Genomic DNA, 24,677 nt, shown 5'->3' on the forward strand with positions numbered 1-24,677 from the left:
ATGGCAGTAACCACTGGGATGACTCAAAAGGCACCATAGTGCTGAGGAGTGACAGAGGAGTATGTAGCATTGAAACATCTCTATCATACTTTCCAAGGCCCAGGGTTCATTGCAGAAGAGGTGGCAGAAAGAATGCAAGAGCCAAAGGAAGGGTAGGACTGATTACGATGTAATCATCCATTGGCCGTGATATCCATGACCTTCACAAGACCCTCATAATAGAAAGAAAAGATGATGAAATAAAAGAGAGACTAATGGAGAGAGGGAGGGGATATGATGGAGAGTGGATTGGAGGAAGGGAGAGAATTATCATGAGTTATTGTCTATAACTATGGAAGTTGTCAATAATAAAGAGTTAAAAAATTAGGTCTGATAGCCAAACTAATATGCATCTATCTAATTCATCACCAAATTCTTTTTTTTTTTTTTTTTTGAGGTAGGGTCTCACTCTAGCCCAGGCTGACCTGGAATTCACTCTGTAGTCTCAGGGTGGCCTCAAAATCACGGTGATCCACCTACCTCTGCCTCCCGAGTACTGGGATTAAAGGCCTGTGCCACCACGCCCGGCTACCAAATTCTTTATGCACTTACATAGCTCTTTCTCTGACCATTCTCCATTTTCATTCTGGTTGCCTTAAAAAAGGCTGCCACCAAATAACCTCCAGTTACTTGACTGCTCTTCATACAGTAGCCCTTTCATCTAAACTCTCCAAGCCTGCTCTTTTTTTTTTTTTGGCAGAAAAGTACTTTATTTACATTAACCTTTTGTAAACAATCACACTGTGTAGTTTTCAATTCAACAACAGCATTCGTCCCCTGGACTTAAAGCAAGCCTTACTGTAAGTCAATGATTTAATTCACAGTGAAGATGAATAGGGTGTAATAAAAACAGATTTACCCTATGATCAGCTATACTACTCCTAGGCATATATCTTAAGGATTCATTATATTATTATATTAATAAATTATATATATTAATTAATATATATAATTACATTATTTTCAAAAGTGTTAAATTACAGCACTTGATACAAAAACAAACAACTATCTGTACCATAAAAATTTACATGCGGGCTGGAGAGATGGCTTAGCGGTTAAGCGCTTGCCTGTGAAGCCTAAGGACCCCGGTTCGAGGCTCGGTTCCCCAGGTCCCACGTTAGCCAGATGCACAAGGGGGCGCACGCATCTGGAGTTCAGTTGCAGTGGCTGGAAGCCCTGGCGCGCCCATTCTCTCTCTTTCCCTCTACCTGTCTTTCTCTCTCTGTCTGTCGCTCTCAAATAAATAAATAAAAATATTAAAAAAAAAAAATTTACATGCCATGAAACAGTCAGAGTTTTAAATATACAGGGGAATACTTATTAAACTTACTAAAAGTCAGAAAATATTACAACTGGTAACAATTAATAAGTAAACAAAACTACCATTGATAAGGACCCAGAAGTCAGCAAGAGGGGCAGACACATTTCTGTAGATGGCAGGGCATTGCTCCTTGATACTCTGAAGGAACTTCAGCAAATGTGATTCAATAACCTGTTGAATAATTCTACAGCCCACAGCAACAGTTAAATATGTAGAATTATACTGAGTCCGTTTCAATGGTTGGATCGGCTCCATTTTCTAAGAGCACTTTTGCACACTTCCCATGGTTCCCATGTACAGCATACAGCAAAGGTGTACCTCCATTCCAGTCATACTTATTGACGTCAACTCCACAATCAAGCAGCATTTTGACAATGTCTGTGTAGCCTTTGCTACAGCCAGTGACAGGGCACTTTCTGACCTTTTCCTAAAATCTGGGGATCTGCACCCTTGCTCCACACTACTACCCAGGTAGACCATCTCCCCCTGAGCTGCCAACTGGTGAATGGAAAGAGAATTTGCTAACAGGTGTGGTAGAGACCTCATTTCCTCTGTGTTTGTTGGTTAAAATCGTCGACTATTTTAGGGGTGAGAAATGTTTTGTTCTAGAGGAGATGTAGGCATGCCTTACTTGAATTCCAGGAGAAGGAGATGTAGGGATATTGCATTCAGCATAACTTTCAACCTTTAAATAAGACAGATGCCACCTCCAGGTCAGAGTTAAATTGATCTTGAATATTTTTGCTATCCTCTACATTTAAAGAATTCACAAATCGAGAGTACAAGTTCATATCAAATCCTACCCTGAGCTGAGCCTTCTTCTGAATTTGGGTCCAGTGGATGTTCTATTCTGATGTATAGCATGCCAGATAAACTATAGCTGCTGGGACACTTCCACAATCAGGGGAGCCAGATTTGCTGATGTAGCCATGATTTCAACTATGGTTTCAAAATTTAAAACATTTCTTCAGGTTTTCTTTTTGGTTTTGTAAGAAGCATTATTTAGTGTATTCACGAAATTAAGACATTAAAATACCTCTATTTGTCACCAGCCCGGGGAGACGTAAGGTCTGCAGGCAGCTTGCTAAAGTCTCCAGAGGAGCTAACCCCTCCCCCTCCCGCCCCGTTCTCTCTGACCCTGGCATTGCGGCACACGGAGAGGACAAGCGCCGGAACGATGTGCAGAGCCTCGCGGGCGAGCCGGAGCGCGGTGCAGTGTGGACTGGGAGGCCGCGGGCCGCGTCAGCAGGGCCCCAGGCGGGGGAAGCCGCGGGCTCACTTGCAGCGTCAGTCCCGGGATGCGCAGTCTCGCAACCACCTAAGACTGCGGCACGAGTGCAGCACGACTGCCCACTACGACTGCGGCACGACTGTCACTTACGACTGCGGCACGACTGTCGCTTACGACTGCGGCACGACTGTCGCTTACGACTGCGGCACGACTGTCGCTTACGACTGCGGCACGACTGTCGCTTACGACTGCGGCACCACTACGACTGCGGCACGTCTGCCGCCTACGACTGCGGCACGACTGCCGCCTACGACTGCGGCACGACTGCCGCCTACGACTGCGGCACGGGAGGCCATGGACCGGCCATGGGCGGCTCTTTGCAAGCCCTGGCTTGTTTTGGCCGCGATGTCACTTCCTTTTCCCCCTTCCTTCCTTCCTTAGTTTTTTTTTTTTTTTTTTTTTGTCGTCCTCTGTCAAAACTCCCAGGACACTATTCTGCGTCTGCAGGCAAAATCACCCCACATGGGGTCATCTCAGCTATGGGTCACTGGAGCAAGGCCCCGGACCCAGCCTGCACTTCTTCAGCCCTAACTCCTCCTGGCCCATTCTCCACACTACCACCTCAAAAGAGCCAGAACCTCAAAGACAAAGTCCAAAACTTCTTATCTCTGCATACAGGGTCTTTTTTCTTATACCTACCTCAATCTATATATTCAGAATATAAATTCTTTGCTACGTTTTAGATCTACAATGTTCCCCCAAAGGCCTAAATGTCAAAGGCTTAGTCCCCATGCGTAAATCATTGTGAGGTGGTGGACTGTTTAAAGGTAGAACCTAGTGGGAGCCCCTGACAGACAGTGGGGTCCTAGCACCCTTCCTCTGCCTCTCTTCCATTCTCTGCCATGCAGAAGCAGTTTTGCTTCATCACATGTACCTGCCATGGGCCCAGACAAACAGTGCCAAATGACTGCTGACTGGAATCTACAAAGCTGAGTCAAAATAAGACCTTTAAAAAAATACGTTGATTATAACAGTTGTCTACTATAGTAACAGAGAGCTAACGTAATTTGCTAAACTCTGAAAAGAAAAGTCACATCCATATGATTTTGCTCACAGTTTCCTTGATCAGAAACATTCTGGCTTTCAGAGCCTAACAACCTGGGTTTGATGTCCCAGTACCCATGTAAAGCTGGATGCACAAAGTGGCACATGCATCTGGAGTTCATTTGCAATGGCTAAAGGCCCTGGAGTACCCATATATTTATTCTCTCCTCTCACCCCAGCTTGTAAATAAATAAAACTCACCTTCCTAATGGAATGCATACTTACAATCTTATCCATTTATTCAGAGATAATTTGTTACTAAAGCTTAAAAAGTGTTGCTATCAATACCACTTCTGGGCATATGCCCTAAAGACTCTGCTTTTTAATACAGAGAAACTTGCTCAGTCATATTTGTTGCTGCTCTACTAACAGTAGTTAAGAACTAGAATCAGCCCAGATCATAGACATAGAAGTTCTCAATAAAATGCTTGTGAACATACCAAGAACATACCAAAAGATCATCCACCTTGATCAAGTAAGTTTCACTCCATAGATGCAGAGATGGTTCAACACATGCAAGTCAATAAATGTAATACATCACACAAATAAGACTCAAGAACAGAAATCAATATGACAATCTCAATAAATGGAGAAAAGGTCTTTGACAAAATCCAACATGCTTTCATGATAAACACTAGGGACAGAGGGAACATATCTCAACAGTTCCATTTACATTAGCCAAATAAATAAATCAAACCTGAATACCTCAGAATATTCCTACCCAAGCAAGTGAAATATCTCTACAATATAAACTTTAAAACACTGAAGAAAGAAATTGCAGGAAACACCATAAAATAGAAAGATCTTCCATGGTTATGGGTTAAAAGAATTCATATCATGATAATGGCCATCCTACCAAAAGATGATCAATGAAATGTTTATTAAAAAATTACAATCTCATCTCCCTACATATAACTTTATCTTCTTTCTAAAAAATGTTTATTTATTTATTTGAGAGAGAGACACACACAAAGAGGCAGACAGAGACTAAGTACAAGCGTGCCAGGGCCTCCTACCACTACAAACTACAGATGTATGTGCATCTGGTTTTATGCAAGAACTGGGGAATCAAACCTGGGCCATCAGGTACAAGCAAGCACCTTTAAACACTGAGCAATCTTTCCAGTTTCCCTACTTTATTTTCTTATATGGAAAAAAAAAATCAAATTTAGCAGTCAAAATGATGCCAATATATAAAACATAATAGTGTTATAATATTCAGAACAAAATCATTAAGAACTATATTCATATATTTGTGATTAATTTTTGAAGTTCAGTAGTATTATTCACTTGCTAGGGGCCCTGGTGTGCCCATTCGATCTCTCTATCTACATCTTTCTCTCTTTAATAAATAAATAAGTAAAATGCATTTTTAAAAATATGGCTTTCAATTGCTGTTAGGATAAAGACAAAAATCCTTAAAATAACCTACAGAACTCCTCAGGACCTTCCTGCCTACTTCTCCAGGTCATGTTCTTATCATGCTACTCTGTGTTCGGCCCCGTACTTCCTATTTAACTCATCATTACTATGCTGTGGCCTCTCACTGTAGTTACCTTCAGCTAATTACCTCTGCACGTAGCCAACCAAGCCCCCCCCAAGACCTCCTAGATGAAGAAAGGGTTTTTTCAAGCTCAGTTGCACCATATTGCCTATCTTTGTTTTATAAAACTTACCACAGTTGCATGCAGTTTTATATTCATTTTTATATTGTGATTCAAAATATATTCCCTTCCCTCACAGGTAAGTTCTAAATGGTTTTGCTAAGCATGTATACCTAGGATCTAATACAGTGCAAGCAAACTACTATGCAAAGTCTTGAGAAGTTTGATATACAATTATGCTTAGAATTCTAAGTGGAAGGCAAGGACTGACACCCTAGATTGCCCTCTGACCTCCATAAGTGCACACACATGTGCACACATTCACACACTAAGAATGTTTTAAATTCTGCCATCATGAATTTCACTTTACATGAAAATATATAAATAAGAACAGAATCTGCTGTCAGAAGCTAGCTAAGAATTTTTATATCTACTAGCTTTAAATAATTATATTTTATATCAAATGTACATATGAATTTACAACCCTTCAATGTCTCTTCAAGTGAATCCTTTTGGTAATGAAAGGACAATGTAACAAAACATTTAGAAAAAGCATGAGTGTATCAGGCTCAAGAAAAGCACCTAATGCAATCACTATAAGAACTTTATAAAAATCACTTGTCACTTACATATATATTTCCTCAAGACTGTTGGATAATTCTGCACGTTCTTGACCTTTCAGCCATGGAGCACTAAGATTTAATAAAACAAAATATTCAAGAATTATGCTTATATTCAAACAGAAATTGCACAATTGGTTTTATTTGATCTTTAAAATATTTCATTAAAACTGTGGGGGTTAAGCCGGGTGTGGTGGCACACACCTTTAATCCCAGCACTCGGGAGGCAGAGGTAGGAGGATCACCATGAGTTCGAGGCTACTCTGAGTCTACATAATGAATTCCAGGTCAGCCTGGGCTACAGTGAGACGCTACCTCAAAAGAAAAAAAAAAAAAAAAAAAAAAAGCTGCAGGGGTTTTTTGTTTGTTTGTTTTGGTTTTTTGAGGTAGGGTCTCACTGTAGCCCAGGCTGACCTGGAATTCATTATGTAGACTCAGAGTAGCCTCGAACTCATGGTGATCCTCCTACCTCTGCCTCCCGAGTGCTGGGATTAAAGGTGTGTGCCACCACACCCAGCTTAAAATGTATTTTTATCAAATCTATACATATCCAAAATGCTTTCATTGGCTTTAAGTCATTTAACCCTTCCAAAAAACAATGACATAACTAAAACAAATATTACTGAGCTTCAATGGCTTAAAAATTGGAATGCATATGGTACTGTAAATGTATCCAAGCCTACAGAGGTGGAAGAACAAGTTTAAGAATGTAAACTTCTAGGTTTTCAAGATTTGCCACAATACCATTTTTTTAATGACAAAAAAGTTTAAAAAGTCTCAAAACTAAATCTATAAACTATGCTAGCTGCCTCATGATTGTAAACAAATATTTTCTGTCCTGTAAAGGTTGTTTGCAAACATTCTCTGTTTATCATTTGCAATAAATAAAATAAAAACACAGAAATATTTTATTAGTTTTAATGCTATGGTTTGAAAATATACAGAGATAATATCACCAGTAGATAAAATTGTAGTAACAGGTTTTTATGCAAATCTGTACCCAGAGTTTATTCATACCACTATGGACCAGATAGGTCACAGGTTATTTGTAGCAATGGCTTATAACTCACAAAGATTAAGCTTTGACTACTTAAAAGATGGTTCCTTAGTAACAATGGAAGGCAGAGGCAGGGAGAACCATCTGAAGCACCCTGGGTAATTCCTAGAAGGCTGGCAATCTTAAGAAGTTCATACAAGCAGAACTAGGTTAGGAGAAACCCCAAAGACCCTGTGGCCAGATTACTAAATTGGAAAAAGAGGAAGGCTTCTTTCCCTATTTCTAAAGGCAGTTCTGTAGTTGTCTTACCCCTATGAACTCTGTGATTCTGTTATATTAAGTGGCATATTTCAATGTGTGCTTTTTCAATTTTTTCTTTAAATGCTCTGTACCAAATCAAAAAGGTATTTTTAATTTCTATATACATTTTCATAAAAGTTTTAGAGAAATGTAATGACAGCATAAAACATTCTTTTGAGAGTAAAATCTTGTTTATAAAAGTAGAAATGCAGCTTACTTCAATTGATAAATTGGTGGAGCTGTACCTGGGTATTCACTCGGTAGCATCACCTAAAATGCAGTTTAAAAACAAACCTGTTTATACTTCATCATAGTTCAAGAATAACTATAGTTACAAAGCTAGTTGATGAGCGAATTTCTAACTTGTCAAATCAAAGACAAGCCATTGCTTTGTCAAATGTCAGATGAGTTTCCTTTTTCATATTTATGGTTCTACACTGAATATGGTGTTAGCAAAGTTGCCGATGTTCCCAGAAGACAATTTTTGATAGAGACAGCACAAAAACAATGAAAGTTGGAACAAGTAAGGGTGATATGAACAGAGATGGAAGGAAAAGATGATACAGGGAATTTTGCCCCCAGTGTGTTATAACATTTTCCAGGTATTTTTCTGAATTAAAAAACACAAAAAACAGTCCTGGGCTGGAGAGATGGCTCAGCAGTTAAAGTACTTGTTTGTGAAGCCTAAGGACCCAGGTACAATTCCCTAGTATCCACGAAACCCAGATGCACAAGGTGGTGGGTGCGTCTGGAGTTTATTTGCAGTGACAGGAGGCTCTGGAGTGCCATTTTATATCTGCTTCTTTCTTCTCTCCCCCTTTCTCTCAAGTAAATAAATATTAAAAAAAATAAGTCCTGTGAAGTAGTACTAAATACAGTATAGAAAACAGCTTTCATGTAAAAGTTGACACATTTTTTTCAAATCAGTATTACAAAAACAAGTTCAGTAAAACCCAATTTAGCATCTGATGTTGAAAATAGAAGCAGTCATCAGATAAGCACATGGAATGCCATAGCTGAGCTTACTTTATCTGATTCTCAATAAATGAGAGTCTACGCCATGAATCATTCTAGCTAACCTATTTTTCCTCTTAAATGTTAGCCATCTTTCCAGGTTCAGACACTCTTCTATTGGGCGGAGTAACAAACGAAGAGAAATTCAAGTCTTTCAATGGTACATTAACATATTTAATATTGACAAAAATTGGGGAAAGGCAAGCAATCAAAGTATGATTTGAGGGTGATCTGAAATTTAACTACTCGTGTTTAATCAATCATGACAAAAGCTCATGCTAATCATGAGAATACAATAGGGCATTAAGTGGAAAATGGCTGTAGAGAATCAGAAGAAAAAAAAAATACCTGCAAGCATAGTGTCCACTTGGGGTCATCTATATCGTCGCTAATTCTAATGCAAAATATTTTGGCACAGTCATCAATGACACACCACTCCTCGCCATAAATGGCTGCCATTGCTTCAATTTCCTCATTCTGAAAGTTGATGGGGGTTGGGGGGAATAAAAGTCAACAAAGATACATACCTGAAAAAACAAACAAAAAACCCCACCCATCCTCGCTACTTTTATAGGGCATCAGCATTCAACATCCCTAACCTAGATGAAGGATGAGCCTCAGGGGGTCAGTGCGCTACTCTGGGTAATTTCCCTACACTCTTGCTTTCTTTCTGTTGACTGTGTGCAGACTTCTACTGGGATGGATCTTTCCCTATCACGCAGTGAGATTTATGAGTGAAAAAACACATTTTCCCTAACAGGTAAACTCACTCTCACCTCCACTAACATTGTCATTCTATACTCCTTTGGGGGTTCGCACTTTTTTTTTTTTTTTTTAATTTAGGAACAGGTTCAGGTGGCTGTTGATTTTGTCCTTTTGGCAAGGAGAGCTGGGCGTGATGGCGCACGTTTTTAATCCCAGCACTTGGGAGGCAGAGGTAGGAGGATGCCCGAGAGTTCCAGGCCAGCCTGAGCTACCCGGGGGAGGAGGGAGGGCGGGTGACAGAATAACAGGCTGTGGAGATGACTTAGCAAGAACACAGGTTCAATTCCCCAGGACCCACATAAACCAGCTTGCACATGGCGGTGCATGCGTCTGGAGCTCATTTGCAGTGGCTAGAGACCCTGGAGCACCTATTCTCTCCCAAACAAGTAAATAAATAAATGGAGTAACTGGACCTAAGATGGAGGAGGGGGGGAGGGGAACAGGAAATATGCATTCCGCTTTGAATCACGGCTTTGTAGGAACAGCTCAAGGTCAAGAGGCATGAGTGTGCGAGTGGGTGGGCTCGGGTGGACTGCAGGCTGGGTCACTGCCCACCATAACACCATTGCTCAAAGGACAAAAGCAAGAGGGGGGGGGGGGATGCACAGCCACCGCGCTGGGGAGCCGAGCCCGGAGCCAGGGGGGGGGATAGGAGAGGAGGGGGAGGGGGGATGGGAGGGGAAGTGGATGGGAGGGGAGGGTGGGTTTCAGCACGGGGCCCGGGGCTGCTGCTCAGTCGCGTGCTCCCCAAGCACACCGCGCGCAGACCCCGGACCCCCGGGGTCGGCCTCGAGCGGGAGGCCCCGGGACGCGGCTAGGCGGAGGCCGGATGGGAGCCTTGGACGGTCGGGCGCCTCGCTGGGGCCTCACCTGCCTCTGGTCACTCCCTGCGTCCCCCTCGGCCATGGGGCACCGGGAGAGGCCGCGCGGCCACGTCTACCCAGACGAGGAGAGCGGGGCTGGCGGGGAGCCGCGTCTGCCAGAGGAGCGCGCAGGCGGCTCTACCCAACCCGACCCGACCCGGAAACAGAACCCCGCCCGCGCCGCGCCTCGAGCATCTGCTTCCGGGTTTCCGGCCTGGCCGCATCGAGGGCCACCTGGGGACGGCGCCTCGTGTCCGCCTGCCCTCCGCTTCCGGCGTGTGCTCTGGACTCAAGGGTAGGCCGCACATCCGGGCTGCTGCTGCCGGAAGTCCACTTGGCTCTGCTTTCTGGACATCCGCTGGGGCCAGGGGCCCGGGGAGAACTTCTGCCGGGCCACTGGAGCCTCTGCACCCTGACGTTGGGTGGGGGCCCACTTTACCGCCTTGGCCCAGGGAGAGACTGTAATATGTAAATAGAGCTGTGGTCCATAATCCCACACCCATCTTCGTACGGCAAGACAAGATTTATCGTTCTTTTTCTGTTTTTAAAAATCGTTTATTAAGGGGTTGGAGGGATGGCTTAGCGGTTAAGCGCTTGCCTGTGAAGCCTAAGCATCCCGGTTCGAGGCTCGGCTCCCCAGGACCCATGTTAGCCAGATGCACAAGGGAGTGCCCGCGTCTGGAGCTCGTTTGCAGTGGCTGGAGGCTCTGGCGTGTCTATTCCCTCTCTCTCTTTGCCTCTTTCTCTGTCTGTCGCTCTCATAATTAATTAATTTGACAGAGAGAAAGAAGGAGAGAGAGAGAAGAGAGAGAAAATGGGTGTGCCAGGCCCTCCAGCCACTGCAAAGGCATCTGGCTAATGTGGGTCTTGGGGAATGGAACCTGCATCCTTTGGCATTACAGGCAAACGCCTTAACTGCTAAGCAGTGCCTCAAGTCCTGTTTTTGTTTGTTTGTTTGTTTGTTTTAACATGCTTGGAGTTAACTGCCTGTTTTTGCCAAACAATTTCTTTTACCAAAAAAAAAAAAAAAAAAAGAGATCAGATGGCAAGCAGTTTTGAAATAATGAGTAGAGCTTTTCTAAATATCTCCACTATACTCAAAATGAAGTCTAGGGACCGATAGCATCCCCTGAAAGTTATTAGATATATTCATAGTTAGGCTCCACTTCAGACCTACTAAATTCACATTTTAACAAGATTCCCAGGTTATTTGTATGCACATTGAATTCTGAGAACCTTGTGTGATGATCAGGGGAAAGACCCTCTTAGATCTTAGGCAAAAGGGGGAGTAATTGACTGAGGGTTCTGCTTACTGTGCTCTGAGATGTCATTATGCTTGCCTTGAAACCATGCTTCTCATGAGCTGCTCTGAAGAGTAAGGCACACTTTGGGGAGATAATGACACTCTGATGAGAGACTAGGACTCTGTATGTTAGATTTCTCATGCAGTAACAAAGTATCTAACAAAAAGCAACTTAAGGGTGGGAGAGATGGCTTAGCAATTGAGGCACTTGCCTGTGAAACCTAAGGACTCAGGTTTGATTCCCCAGTATCCATGTAAGCCACATACACAAGGGGGCACATGCTGGAGGCTCTGGTGAACTCATTCTCTCTCTCTCTCTCAAATAAGTAAACAAAAATATGAAAAAGAAAAAGCAATTTAAGGAAAGAAGTGTTTACTTTGACTCATGGTTTAAGATAATGGGCCATCATTGTGGGGAACACATGGCAGTAGAAGTGAGGCAGCTGATCACATTGCATCTGCTGGTGGGAAACAGAAAGATGAAAGCTGGCACTCAGTAAATTTTCTCCTTTTTATTCAGTCTAGGATCCCAGTCCATGGAATGGTGCTGCCCATAGTTAGAGTGAGTCTTCCAACCTCACTTAACCCAGTTTAGAAACCCCATCACAGGTATGCCCGGAGACTTGTCTCCTAGGTGATTCTAGATCCTGTCAGGTTGACAATATTAACAATCATAAGTTCACCCTTCATCAACTTTGCACCCAAACAAATCATGTTTAAATCATACCTCTCCACCCTTTGCTCCCCCAGGTTCATGGCCATCTCAAAATGCAAAATGAATGCAGCCAAACTTCAATGGTCCTGCATAGGTTTAGTAATTCCAAAACTGATCTTAAGGCAATCTATGAACTGTGAACTCCTATACGGATAAAAACAAATCACATGGTTCCAATATATAATGGCACAGAGTAAACATTCCCATTCTCCAAGGGAAGAATGGGGCATAACAAGGAATGGTTGGACTCCAGCAGGACTGTTAGCTCCATGTCTGGCATATGGGGTTTGTAATGGAATCACTTGAGCCCCAGAGGTCTTCACAGGCCTCCTTGTAGGGATTCTGACACTCCTACACATTGTCTGGCCTCAGTGGCTCTCTGTAACCTTGGTACCACACTGCATGGCCTGTACAATCTTACTTCCTCTAGACTTCTAAAACCTGTACCATGTTACTAAGTTCTGTCAGTTTGAGATGTAGCCTGGTCACCTTGAACCAAAGCTATGATGTCTTCTGTGTGCCTAGATGGTTGTTTTCCAGTTATCAGGGAACTCTTTCATTCTCAACACAGGCTCTCTTCTTTCAAATAAATGTGCGTTTCACAATATGGAACCTTCCAGGGTTAAGATATAATCCTCAAATCACCTTTCTTAATATCCCAGTACAGAGCATGAAGTTTCTCTTTGGTGGTGCTAATCTCTGTTTAAAAATTATAGCTGGGGGCTGGAGAGATGGCTTAGCAATTTAGGCACTTGCCAGCAAAGCCAAAAGACCCAGGTTTGATTCCCTAGTACCCACGTAAAGCCACATGCATAAGGTGCATGTATCTGGAGTTCGTTTGCAGTGGCTATAGGCCCTGATGTGTCCATTCTATCTGTCCCTCTCTCCTAAATAAGTAAATAAATAAATATTATTTAAAAAATTATAGCCAGGCTGGTGAGGTGGCTAAGTGGTTAAGATGGCCTGATGGCCCAGGTTTGAGTCCCCGGCATCCACATAATGCCAGATGCACAAGGTGGTGCATACATCTGGATTTTGTTTGCAGTAGCAAGAGGCCCTAGCGCACCCATTCTCTCCCCCTCATTGTGTTTCTGTGTTTGGAAATAAAAAAGTATTAAAAAAAAAAAGCTGCTTTCTCAGCCACTTTGCAAGTCCTTCTTTTCCACATCAATGTATTCTTTATATATATTTTATATTTATTTATTTATTTACTTGACAGAGAAAAAGGAAAGGAGGGAGGGAAAGAGAGCAAGTCACTGCAAACAAACTCCAAATACGTGCGCCCCCTTGTGCATCTGGTTAACGTGGGTCCTGGGGAATCGAACCTGGGTCCTTTGGCTTTTCAGGCAAACGCCTTAACCGCTAATCCATTCCTCCAGACCTATTTCTTCTTTTTAAAAAATATTTTATTAGTTTGCAAGCATAGACATACAGATGGTGGGGGGAAGAGAGAGGAAGAATGGGTGCACCAGGGCCTCCAGCACTGTAAACAATCTCCAGATGCACACACCGCCCTGTGTGTCTGGCTTGCATAGGTACTGGCGAGTCAAACCCCAGGTCTTTAGCCTTTACAGGCAAGTGTCTTAACTGCCAAGCCTTCTCTCCAGCCCAGACAATGGGCTTTTTATCTTTGTCCTCTTTGCTGTTTTTGCTGCAGACCTGGACAAAAGCAGTGAGCTATGTTGTGACCTTGGGTGAGAGCACAAGGAGGACCTTTCTCAGCACTATACAGTCATTGTACAAGTTTCCCAGGTGGGACTCCCTACCTCTTTATGTGATATTTCAACTTTTTTTTTTTTTTCTGAAAGCTTTGCTTGAATAAACATAGAAAAAGAGAATAGGTGGCCTGGAGACTCAGTGGTTAAAGGTACTTGCTTGAAAAAGAGAGTAGGATTAGGTTCTCCTTTGGCCTCAAAACCAGTACCCATGTACGCCAGATGCACAAGGTGACACATGTATCTGGAGTTCATTTGCAGTGTCTAGAGGCCCTGGTGTGCCCATTGTTTCTACCTCTTCTTCTCTCTTAAATAAATAAATACCTGAAATAAAAATATTTACAAGAAAACTTCATCTGTATAGATTTCTTTCTGGGTCCTATAATGTACTGCAGTATCCTATCTGTTTTTGTGCATGTGCCATGCTATCTGTCATTATGGCTCTGTAGTATAGTTTTAGATCAGGGACTGTGATGTCTCCAGCAGTCCTTTCTACTTAGGTTTGCTTTAGCTATGTGTAATGGATTGTTTTATAGTTCTGAGAATAATCTCATTAGAACTCTGATGGGAATCACTTCGAATCTGTAGATTACTTTTGATGATATAACCATTTTCAAAATATTGATTTGGCTGGGTATGGTGGTACATGCCTTTAATCTCAGCATTCAGGGGTGGGGGTGGGGGTAGGAGGATTGCTATGAGTTTAAGGCCAGCCTGAGATTACATAGTGAATTCCAGGTCAGCCTGGTCTAGAGTAAGACCCTGTCTCGGAAAAAAAAAAAAAATGATTCTGCCAATACTGGAACATGGGAAGTCTCTTAACATATAGCATCTTCTTTTGTCTCTTAAAATTTTATTTTATTTATTTATTTATTGGTTCTTCGAGGTAGGGTCTCACATTAGCCCAGGCTGACCTGGAATTCACTATGTAGTGTTTCTTAAAATTTTGTTTGTAGAGGTCTTTCACATCCTTGATGAGGCTTAATCCTTGGTATTTTATTGTGGGGAGCTATTGTGAATGTGATTCTTTTTCCTGATTTTTTTTCTTAGCAGGCTCATTGTTGGAATATGTGAACACTACTGATTTTTGTGTGTGTGGGTGTGTTGATTTTTGTCTCCAGAACTTTGCTGAAAGTGTTTATTAAATCTAAGAGTTTTCTGGTACAGCCTGTAGGGTCACTTAAATATAAAATCATGTCATCTGCAAATTGGGATAGTTTCATTTCTTCCTTTCTGGTTTTTATCCCTTTTATGCCCTTCTCTGGTCTTACTGCTCTAGCTAAGACTTTGAGAACCATATTGAATAAGAGTGGAGATGGTTGACACCTTTGTGTTGCTCTAGATTTTAGATGAAATATTTTCAGTTTTTCCCATCCAGAACAATGTTGGCTATAGGCTGTCATATATAGCTTTTATTGTTTTGAGGTATTTTCCATTTATTATCAATTTCTCCAGAATTAAGGCATATTGAAGTTTGTCAAATGCCTCCTCTACGTCTATAGGGATGATCTTATGGCTGCTGTCCTTCAGTTTGTTTATATGGTGAATTATGTTTATTGATTTGCATATGTTGAACCAATATTGCATCCCTTGGATGAAACCTATTTGATCACGATGTGTGATCTTAATGTGTTCTTGAATTCTGTTTGCAAGTATTTTATTGAGAATTTTTACAATTATGTTCTTCAGGGAAGCTGGTCTGTAGTTTTCTTTTTTTGTTGTGCTTTTATCTGGTTTTGTTATCAGGATAAGACTAGCCTCATAGAATGAGTTTGGCAGTGTTCCTTCCCTTTCTATTGTGTGGAACAATTGAGAAATGTTGTTGGCTCTTCCTTAAAAGACTGGTAGAGGGGGCTGGAGAGATGGCTCAGCAGTTAAGGACTCTGGTTCAATTCCTCAGTACCCACATCACACCAGATGTGCAAGGTGACACATGTGACTGGAGTTCTTTTGCAGTGGCCTGAGGCCCTGGTCTGCCCATTCTCTCTTTCTGTCTGCCTCTCTCTCAAATAAATAGAATATTTTCTAAAGAAGATTGCTAGAATCCAGCAGTGAATTCACCTGGTCCTGGGCTTTTCTTTTTGAAGACACTGTTAATTATTGCTTCAATCTTATTGCTTCTTTACGTGGGTTATACAGATTTGGATTCAGACAGTCTTAGCACACTCAGGCCCTGATGCTTTTGCAGGAAGCACACTTAAACCACTGAGCCATTTCTCCAGCTCTCATTACTTGTTATGAGTCTATTTAAGTTATTTATGTCTTCTGGTTTTAATTCTGGTAAGTCATATGCATTCACAAATTTATCTAGATGGCCAGGGTTCAATTTCCCAGTACCCACGTGAAGCCAGATGTACAAAGTGGTGCATGCATCTATAGTTCATTAACAGTTGCAAGAGGCCCTAGTATGCCTATTCTCTGTCTGCTTGCAAATAAACAAAATATCAAAAATGGGCACTTATCTTTTTCATCTAAGTTTGCAATGTAAGTTTTCATAGTATTCCATGATGATCTGGATTTTACTGGGGCCTGTTACATTAGCTCTCTCTTCATATCTGAGTTTATTTATTTCAGTCTTCTCTTTATTTTGGTTAGTTTGGCTGGGGGTTTGTCAGTGTTGTTAACTATTCCAAAATACCAATGTTGTGGTTGATTTTTGTGTATAATTTCTGTGCTCATCTTGTTTCTTGGCCATTGGGTTTGAGACCGGCTTCTTGTTGTTTTTCTAGTACCTTAAGTTGCATCATTAGATTGGTAGAGGTCTCTTGGAGTTTAAAAAAAAATATTTTTATTCTTCTTTATTTATTAGCGAGAGACTCAGAATTTTTCTCTTAGGACTACTTTGATTGTATCTCAGAGGATCTGGTAGGCTGAGTTATCATTTTCATTAGTTTCTAGAAAAATTTTAAATGCCTCCCTGATTTCTTCAATGATGCACTACTTATTCAAAATTGTAATGTTTTGTCTCCAAGGATTTGTGTTGTTGCTGAAGTATTCTTGCTATTTCTAGTTTTATTCCCCAGCAATCTGATGGAATACAAAGAATTATCACAATTTTATATATTTGCTATGTCTTGCTTTGTGGCCTATAATGTGGTCAGTTTTGTAGAAACTTCCATGTATTGCCAAAAAGAATTTGTGTTTCCTGTTTCTTAGTGGGAATATTTTGTAGATATCAGTTAAGTAGAATTGGTCTGTGGTGTAGTTTAGCTCTGAAATATGTTTGCTGATTTTTAGTTCAGAGGATCTATGTAAATATGTGAATGGTGTGTTAAAATCTCCTGCTATTATTATGTCTGGACATATATGACTATGCATTTTAGTATTTATTATAAAAAGATGGGCACTCTGACATTTGGTACATAATGTTTACAATTGCTATGTCTTCTTAATGATTTGTTCTCTTTATTAATATACAGTGTCCCTCTTTGTCTCTGTTGATGAGCTTTGGTATGAAGTCTACTTTACCAGATATAAGAATAGCCAGGCCTACTTGCTTTCTCTCTCCGTTTGCTTGCTAGGTTGCCTCCCCACCTTGACACTCAGTTTCTGTATTGTTTTGTATGATTTGTATGCATTTCTTAAAGACAACACATAATTAGATCTTATTTTGTACTTTCATTTCTTTATTAGAGAGACAGAAAAAAGAGGGAGATGGGGAGAAAGAGAAAAGGGATGTACCAGGGCCTCTTGACACTGCAAACAAACTCCAAATGCATATGCTGCTTTGTGTGTCTGGCTTTACATGGGTACCAGGGAATTGAATTCAGGCCAGCAGGCTGTGAAAGCAAGCACCTTTAACCACTGAGCAACCTCCCCAGCCCTGCATCTTGGTTTTTAATGTCTCTCAATTTTTATTGGCATTGAGGCCATTTGCATCTAAAGTTATAGAGAGACTTTTTCCCTATGATTTAGTTGGGTGAAGTTCATCCCTATTGTGAGTTTTGGAGGTTTGATGGCTAGATTCTTCCTTTCTTGGTGGGTACATAAACGTGTGCAACAATAGCCAACTTCCACTAAGTTAGTCACTCTAGGTTTCAACAATTTGGTTCAAAATCTTGATGGATATAAAGAGACTATGTGTCCAGAATTCATGTGCAAGTTGGTACGTACAGTTTTTAAGGGGGTGTACATGTCTGGAGTTTGTTTGCACTGTCTAGAGGCCCTGGTATGCCCATTCTCTCTCTCTCTTCCCCCTTCTTTCTCTGTCAAATAAATAAATAAAAATTAAGGAGAAAAAAGCGAGTTGGAATTCATGAGCCACTCTGTTCAATCTCCCTTATCTTTGCACCATTCAATATTAGTTCAGTAGCAGGCACTAGGATGATTTCATAGTTACAAAGTCCCTTTCAAAAACAGTCAGTGTTATTGCTTAGTCAACTCTCAAAGCCTTGCTGTTTTATTTATTTTTATTTTTTATAGATTCACACATGTATATAACATATTTTCTCATATTCCTCCCACGTTGTTCTTTCTTATTTTCTTCCACTTCTGTTGAGCCCTCTCTTCTTTTCAACTAGTCCCACTCTTACTTTCGTACTGTGTGTCCTACTGAGTTGAAAATTGGGGCCGTACACGGTGGTGCACGCCTTTAATCCCAGCACGCAGGAGGCAGAGGGAGGAAGATCAATGTGAGTTTCAGGTCAGCCTGGGCTAGAGTGAGATCCTACCTAGAAAAACAAAAACAAAAACAAAAACATAAAAAATTAGGTTGCTGGGCTGGAGAGATGGCTCAGCAGTTAAAGGCACTTTCTTGCAAAGTCTGATGGTCTGATAGTCTGAGTTTGACTCTTCAACATCCACATAACCCAGATACATAAAATGGTGCATGCGTCTGGAGTTTGTTTGCAGTGCCAGAAGGCCCTGGCATGCCCATTTTCTCCCACTCTCCCCCTCCTTAAATAAATATGTTTTTTTTAAAAAATGAGGGTTGTTTATATGAGTATGGGTCAGGTGTTACCAACTGAAGAATGAGCCACTTTCCTGTGGCTGCACCACTGAAGAAAATGACTCTCTCCACAAGCAACCATTAATTGTCATTAGTTTCTCAGGGAGAGCTGGTGCTTCATGAGCCGTTCCATCATCTGGGATGCGATATTGATGGGCCCAGACCAGTGTAGGTATTGTGTGGTAACTACAGTGTTTATGAGTTTGTGAGTATAAAGGCCAATGTCTGGAAGACAGTGTTTCACAGCACTACTCTCCATTTTCCAGCCCTCACATTCTTTCTGCCCCCCCCCTTCTAGGAAGTTCTTTGAACCTTGGAGGGGGTGACATACACATCCTGCTTAGAGCTGAGTTCTGAACAGTTATTTACTCTCATCATTTGGACCAGTTATGAGTCTGTGCAGTAACCGCTGTCCATAAGGCCTTGCTATTTTTTTTTTAAAAAACAATGTAGCATCTGGTTTATGTAATTCTTAATTCCAGCCTCTAAAATAAGACTCTTGAGAGTATTGACTGTAAAGGGGAAGGAAAGAGAGGCTGATAAACACTTTGCATCCTTTGTATGGGATGTAAGATAAGGCTCACAAGTTAACAAGATGACTGCAGCCATTGTAGATAAGCTTTACAGGGTTAAGGGGTGGTACCCCAGAAAGTAATCAGACATATGTCCAATGGGCAGTACATGGTAATTTGCACTAGTTTTGTAAATTATATGTAGAAAGAGGAAGTAATGGACAGCCTGAGGAGATCTTACCTTATGGCCTCTGGTGGCGGGAAATTGCCTTTAAGGAAGAAGGCTACTAGATGGGTAACACAGAAGAATAATGAATCATGCTGGGCCCAATTTCATTCACTCTTGTGTGAGAACGGTTGGTTAGATGCTGAGCTCAAGAGCTTTATTCTAGGCACTGTGTGAATGCACTGAACCTGGTGTGTACAGAGGCTTTTTCAAACTTGTATGACAGGCTTCCCTCCTTTCTCTGCCACACCTGATATATATGTAGCTATTCTTTTAAATATCTATTTTCCTTTAAAAATCAAATTCTGTAAATAAAATAAATGTACACAAATTAACATTTTTCACTGTCTATTGTCAGTAACCTTCGTAAGTGTACTCACCATTCAGCTGACCTTGGCAGATTTTTCTATAATGATGGACTTTAATGTCCAAAAGGTCATGATTAACTCAAGGATCTGAAAACAATTCCATGCTTGATATATTCTGTTTGGAAATTTTCTATTAAGTAATGACTAATAAAATCTTCTTTTATGGAATCCATACCTTTGACTTTATTCAAATCCTTTAACTAAATCCCTTAAATATACTTATATAGATAAAAAAATAGAAATAAAATTACTCCTCCCCCAACCAGTGACTGAGAAAATCACATGGAAGGCAACTGAACATTGACGTGAGAGATTCATCTTGCCAGAATGCCAAGAGTGATGCCAAGAGGGGTACAGACAGAGCCTTCTTTAGCCTCACCTGACCGATGATGGGTTCTGCCCCTTGCTCTTTACAAGTTCCACCTCCCCCAGGTGACAGGAACTAAATCCATCATAGCGCCAAGGTTATTAGCACCTTTATGTTTACAGATAAAGATGAAGTAGAAGGTCCTGGTTGTTTTCTTCCTGAGATGATTTTTTTTTTGTTTTTTTTTTTTTGCGTGTGTATGTGTGTGGAGTATGTGTGTGTTACAGTTAACTTCTTGTTGCTGAGACAAACACTTGACTTTTAGAAGCAGCTTATGGGAAGAAAGGGTTCATTTTGGCTTATAGTCTCAAGGCGAAGCTTCATGATAGAAGGGGAAAGTGTGGCATGAACAGAGGCTGGAAATCACCCAAGTGGGAAATAGCAGCAGGAGAGTGAGCTGACACTGGCAAGATAGGGGCGAATAAACCTCAAGGTTCACTCCCAGGAACACCTCCTTCAGCAGCTCTACCTCCCAAATTGTCACCAGTTGAGGAACAAGCGTTCAGATACATAAGTTTATGGGGGACAACTAATTCAAACCACCACATTCTGCCTCTGGTCCCCATTTACTGATGACCATCCATGATGTAAAAAGCAATGCATTCAGTCCAACTTTAAAATTCCCCATAAATTTTTCAGTACCAATTCTGTTCAAATATTCCCATAGTCCAAGGTCTCATAACTGTGAGCTGTAAAACTAAAATAGCAATGGCACAGAATAAACATGGCATTGGGCATAGCAGGAAAGACTGGACCAATGCAAGATCTAAAACAAACACAGAAAACATCAAATCCCACAGCTGCTAAGTCCAGCATCTGTAACTGGTGACAAAGTCTCTGGAGTTACAATTCCACTCTTGAAGCTGGGCTGCTTACAGCCTGGGAAACAGTCCATCCTGTGCCAGAAACTCTCATTGGTAGCTGTCCCACAGACTTGGCTGAAGTTGTCACTGCAACCCACCATTTATTCCCATGGCTCCATTGGGCCTCCAAGCAGAGATTAGCAACCCTGCCTCACATCGCCCAGTGGCTATTTTAAAAGAGAGAAAGAGAAAGAGAAAGAGAAAGAGAGAATCACATTGTTGTGGTTAGAGGCATGGATGGCCATGCCCGTCCTTTACATAGGTGTTGGGATTGAACTCAAGTTCTCATGGTTGTTCAGCAAATGCTCTTTATCTGCTGAGCCTTCTCTCCTAGGATTACTTACAGAAGAGGTCAAATCTTAGCACCTTCTTGTATCCTACAGTATCTCCTCTGTGTCAGTAGCCCTCCTCTTCCAGCTGGGGTAGAATGTGAGAACTCCTAGATGGCATTAGGAGGAGGAAGCAGGGAAGAGGTTGGGAGAAATTATTTCTGCTATGGATTTTGCCCTAAAGTATCTGGACTCTAATCACAGTGATGGCTAGACAAGGTGTGATTGCTTAAAAAGGTTCCCATGAACCAAAGTGACAGTGTTCACAAATCAATAGTTTCTTGCAGGACAAGGATCCAAATACTGCACTGAAGTTAGCTAAGGATATACACTGCAAGCCAAAGACTGCTTTACCATGAGGGGTCTGAAGAAGCCAGGCTGCATCTCCACATGCCCACTGCTTTAAGGGTCACACATACCCTCTTCCTTCATAGGTCTAGAGAACACTGATCTGTGTATGGAACATGTGAATCCAAAGCCCAGAATGGAGGCTCACTGGGGGCTGCTGCTGTCTTGCTGGTCACATTGTCCCATCCTTGCTACATAATCAGCCCCAACAGCAGAGCCTGCTGGGCTCTTATGGGACCCGGTGCAAGTCATCAAGGTCACCGGTAACCACAAATAATGCTGCAAGCTGGAACAAACTGCTGGAAATTCCCCTGACTCACATTTATACAGCAATACTACCAATCAGTGCGTTTCATGTCTTAATCAGGGGTCAGTCAGTGCCTTATAGGTACTTTACCAAGGCCATTCAGGATGATTCCAGACCTTCTGGAATTAACTGTGATCAAGGCTTTTAAAATACCTGTGATGGTTTGAATCAGATGTCCCCCATAAACTTGTGTTCTGAATGCTTGGTCCTCAGGTGGTGGCAATTTGGGAGGTGGCGTCTTACTGGAGGAAGTGTGTTGTTGGGGTGGACTTAGGGATATTATAGACAATGCCCCCTCACCAGAACTCTCCTCACTCTCCTGCTGCTGTTTTCTACCTGTTGTGGCAGAGATGATGTCCAGCCTCTGCTCATGCCATGCTTTCCCATGTCATCATGAAGTTTTCCCTTAAGATTGTAAACCAAAATGAAAATTTTCCTCTTATCAGCTGATTTTGGTCAGGTGCTTTGTCCCAGAAATGAAAAGGTAACTAAAACAGTACCTGATGATAACTCTTTTTGACCCTCAAAATGCATCTATTTCACACATTTGTACTAGATGAAAGAGGTTGGTATATTTAAACAGACACCCAGTGATTAACTGTCCCCACCTCAACACCAATGTCATTGCCATCAATCATTATCCTTTTATCATTAATTTCAGTCCAAGCCTTTCCTCCTAAAGTAGGTCCTTCTGGTTCAGTCACTGGGCTAGGTCACAATACTGGTAGCAAAATGAAATATCCCAGGGCTTCCCTTTTGGCTCATTACCAATGGCAGGAAGTCAGAATGGACAAACATAATTAAATGGAATGTTGCCTTCTGTGATGTAATGAAATATTTGCACAGTCAGGCCTAACTTGGTAAGGTTCAGGGAATAGATACTCCAGTCCATCAATTACATTGTAGCTGTTTTTTTTTTTTTTTTTTTTTGCATCTAGGTTTGAAATTAATATACATAGTATATTCGTTTCTTTCTCATTGGTGTGACCAAATACCTGAGAAGAAACAAATTCAAAAGGGAAGGGCTTATTTTGGTTTAAATTTTGAGGGGAAGTTGCATGGTGGGAAAGGTATGACGGCAGGAGTGTGAAACTGGCGCATCACAGTAGCAGACAGGAAGGAGACAAATAGTAAGAATGTCAGGCTACAAAACCTCTAGGCCTGTCATGTACTTCCTCCAATAAGGGTCTCATCCTAAGCTTCATCAGCCTTCCTAAAACAGTCTACCAGCTATCTGGGGACCTAGTGTACAAACACATGAGCATATGGGAGACATTTTCCTTTCAAACCATAGTACATATCTTTTCTGTGTAGTCACTTTTTGTTGCCATGACAAAATCCTTCAGAAAAGAGCACAAGGGAGGAGGAGGAATTTATTTTGGCTTTTAGCCTATGGCTGACTAGCTCCACAGCTTTAAGACCTGTGGTGAGGAAGACCATTGTGGTGGGAAGGTGTGGCACAGGAAAGAATTGCTCAACACTCATAGCATACAGAAGCAGAAAAAAGACAGGGAGGGGCCAGAGACCAGATACCTTACAAAGGCATATTCTCAGTAATACACTCCTTCTAGCTAGGCCCCACTCCTCAATACCTCCCAATATCAAATTAATGGTATGAATCAAATTCTGTTTCTACCCCAGTGCTCAGGAAGCATCACAAAGGAAGTGGTGATTTAAACACGAGTGCGGTATTCACTGCTCTCCTGACAACCTGTGCCAGGGCGATGGCAATAGATATTGAGCAGACTCATGACTGATCAAAGCAGAAATCAAGAGGATGCAGAGAGCTCAACATGAAAGTAGACTTACAACAAACCCGCGAAGGCTCAGGAAGCAGGGAAAGAGAGGGTGGAAAGACTGTAAAAGCCACAAGGTGGGAAGGAGTATTCTGAGGCATTGCCTGATCCCCTCCCCCCACTCCGCAGAGATAGAAACAGAACCTTATGGTAAATAACAACAACCCCAATGAGGAGGATGCTCAGTGGAATAGGGCAGGAGAGAGAGGGGCTATAAGATGGTAACAAGAGGGAAATGGGACCAATGCCTAATTTGTCCAAACAGAAAAGTTCATCGTTAAAAAAATAAATATTAAAAAAATAAATAAATATTAAAAGTTCAATGAATGCTGCCAATCAATAATGTGCAATGGAATGAGCATAAGTATAAAAGGTAAAGAGAAATAATGATAATTTTAAAAGGGAGGTTAGGGCTGGAGGGAAGGCTTAGCAGTTAAGGTGTTTGCCTACAAAGCCAATAGACCCAGGATCTATTCCCCAGGTCCCACGTTAGCCAGATGCACAAGGTGGCACATGCGCCTGGAGTTCATTTGCAGTGGCTGGAGGTCCTGACATGCCTATTATTTCTCTCCTCCCTTTCTCTCTGTCAAATAAATAAGAATTAAAAAATATTTTTAAAAGGGGAGATGAAATTAGTCAATTTTCTGGTATGAGAATTTTTGTTTGTTTTTTCGAGGCAGGGTCTCGCTCTAGCTCAGGCTGACCTGGAATTCACTATGTATTCTCAAGGTGGCCTCGAACTCATGGCAATCCTCCTACCTCTGCCTCCTGAGTGCTGGGATTAAAGGTGTGCGGCACCACACCTGGTTTGATATGAAAATTTTGATATAAAACTTGACACATAAGTTTTTAAACAAGAAATATGTAGCATAAACAAAATATTCTGTAAAGTCTTCACCAGCAAGACAAAAATCTTTGCTTTTCATATAGTATTAGAGGATTTCTTGCTATAGTTTGAAACCATTTGGCATAAGTTGAGTGGGTAAAATGGGATATTAATTTCACGATAAAAGGAAAAATGG

The 24,677-nt window shown here is 41.5% G+C and overlaps 2 protein-coding genes and 1 pseudogene across 2 annotated transcripts in view; 1 reads left to right on the forward strand and 2 right to left on the reverse strand.

Moving 5' to 3' along the window:
• Positions 1–10,011, reverse strand: part of Impact (impact RWD domain protein) — a 35,927-nt gene extending 25,916 nt beyond the window's left edge. Inside the window, exons 1-4 of the mRNA XM_004654839.2 lie at positions 9,866–10,011; positions 8,579–8,707; positions 7,434–7,486; positions 5,929–5,991 (exon numbers count right to left, since the gene is read on the reverse strand). Of these exons, the coding sequence (XP_004654896.1) occupies positions 5,929–5,991; positions 7,434–7,486; positions 8,579–8,707; positions 9,866–9,901 (281 nt within the window). The 5' untranslated portion in view covers positions 9,902–10,011. The remainder of the gene's footprint in view (positions 1–5,928; positions 5,992–7,433; positions 7,487–8,578; positions 8,708–9,865) is intronic.
• LOC105943800 lies at positions 1,376–2,413 on the reverse strand (annotated as a pseudogene).
• Positions 9,900–24,677, forward strand: part of LOC101594930 (histamine H4 receptor) — a 42,715-nt gene continuing 27,937 nt past the window's right edge. The window contains exons 1-2 of the mRNA XM_045135311.1: positions 9,900–9,982; positions 10,026–10,153. Of these exons, the coding sequence (XP_044991246.1) occupies positions 9,900–9,982; positions 10,026–10,153 (211 nt within the window). The remainder of the gene's footprint in view (positions 9,983–10,025; positions 10,154–24,677) is intronic.

Source organism: Jaculus jaculus, chromosome 15 (genome assembly GCF_020740685.1).
Source record: "Jaculus jaculus isolate mJacJac1 chromosome 15, mJacJac1.mat.Y.cur, whole genome shotgun sequence".
Taxonomy (NCBI): Eukaryota; Metazoa; Chordata; class Mammalia; order Rodentia; family Dipodidae; genus Jaculus; species Jaculus jaculus.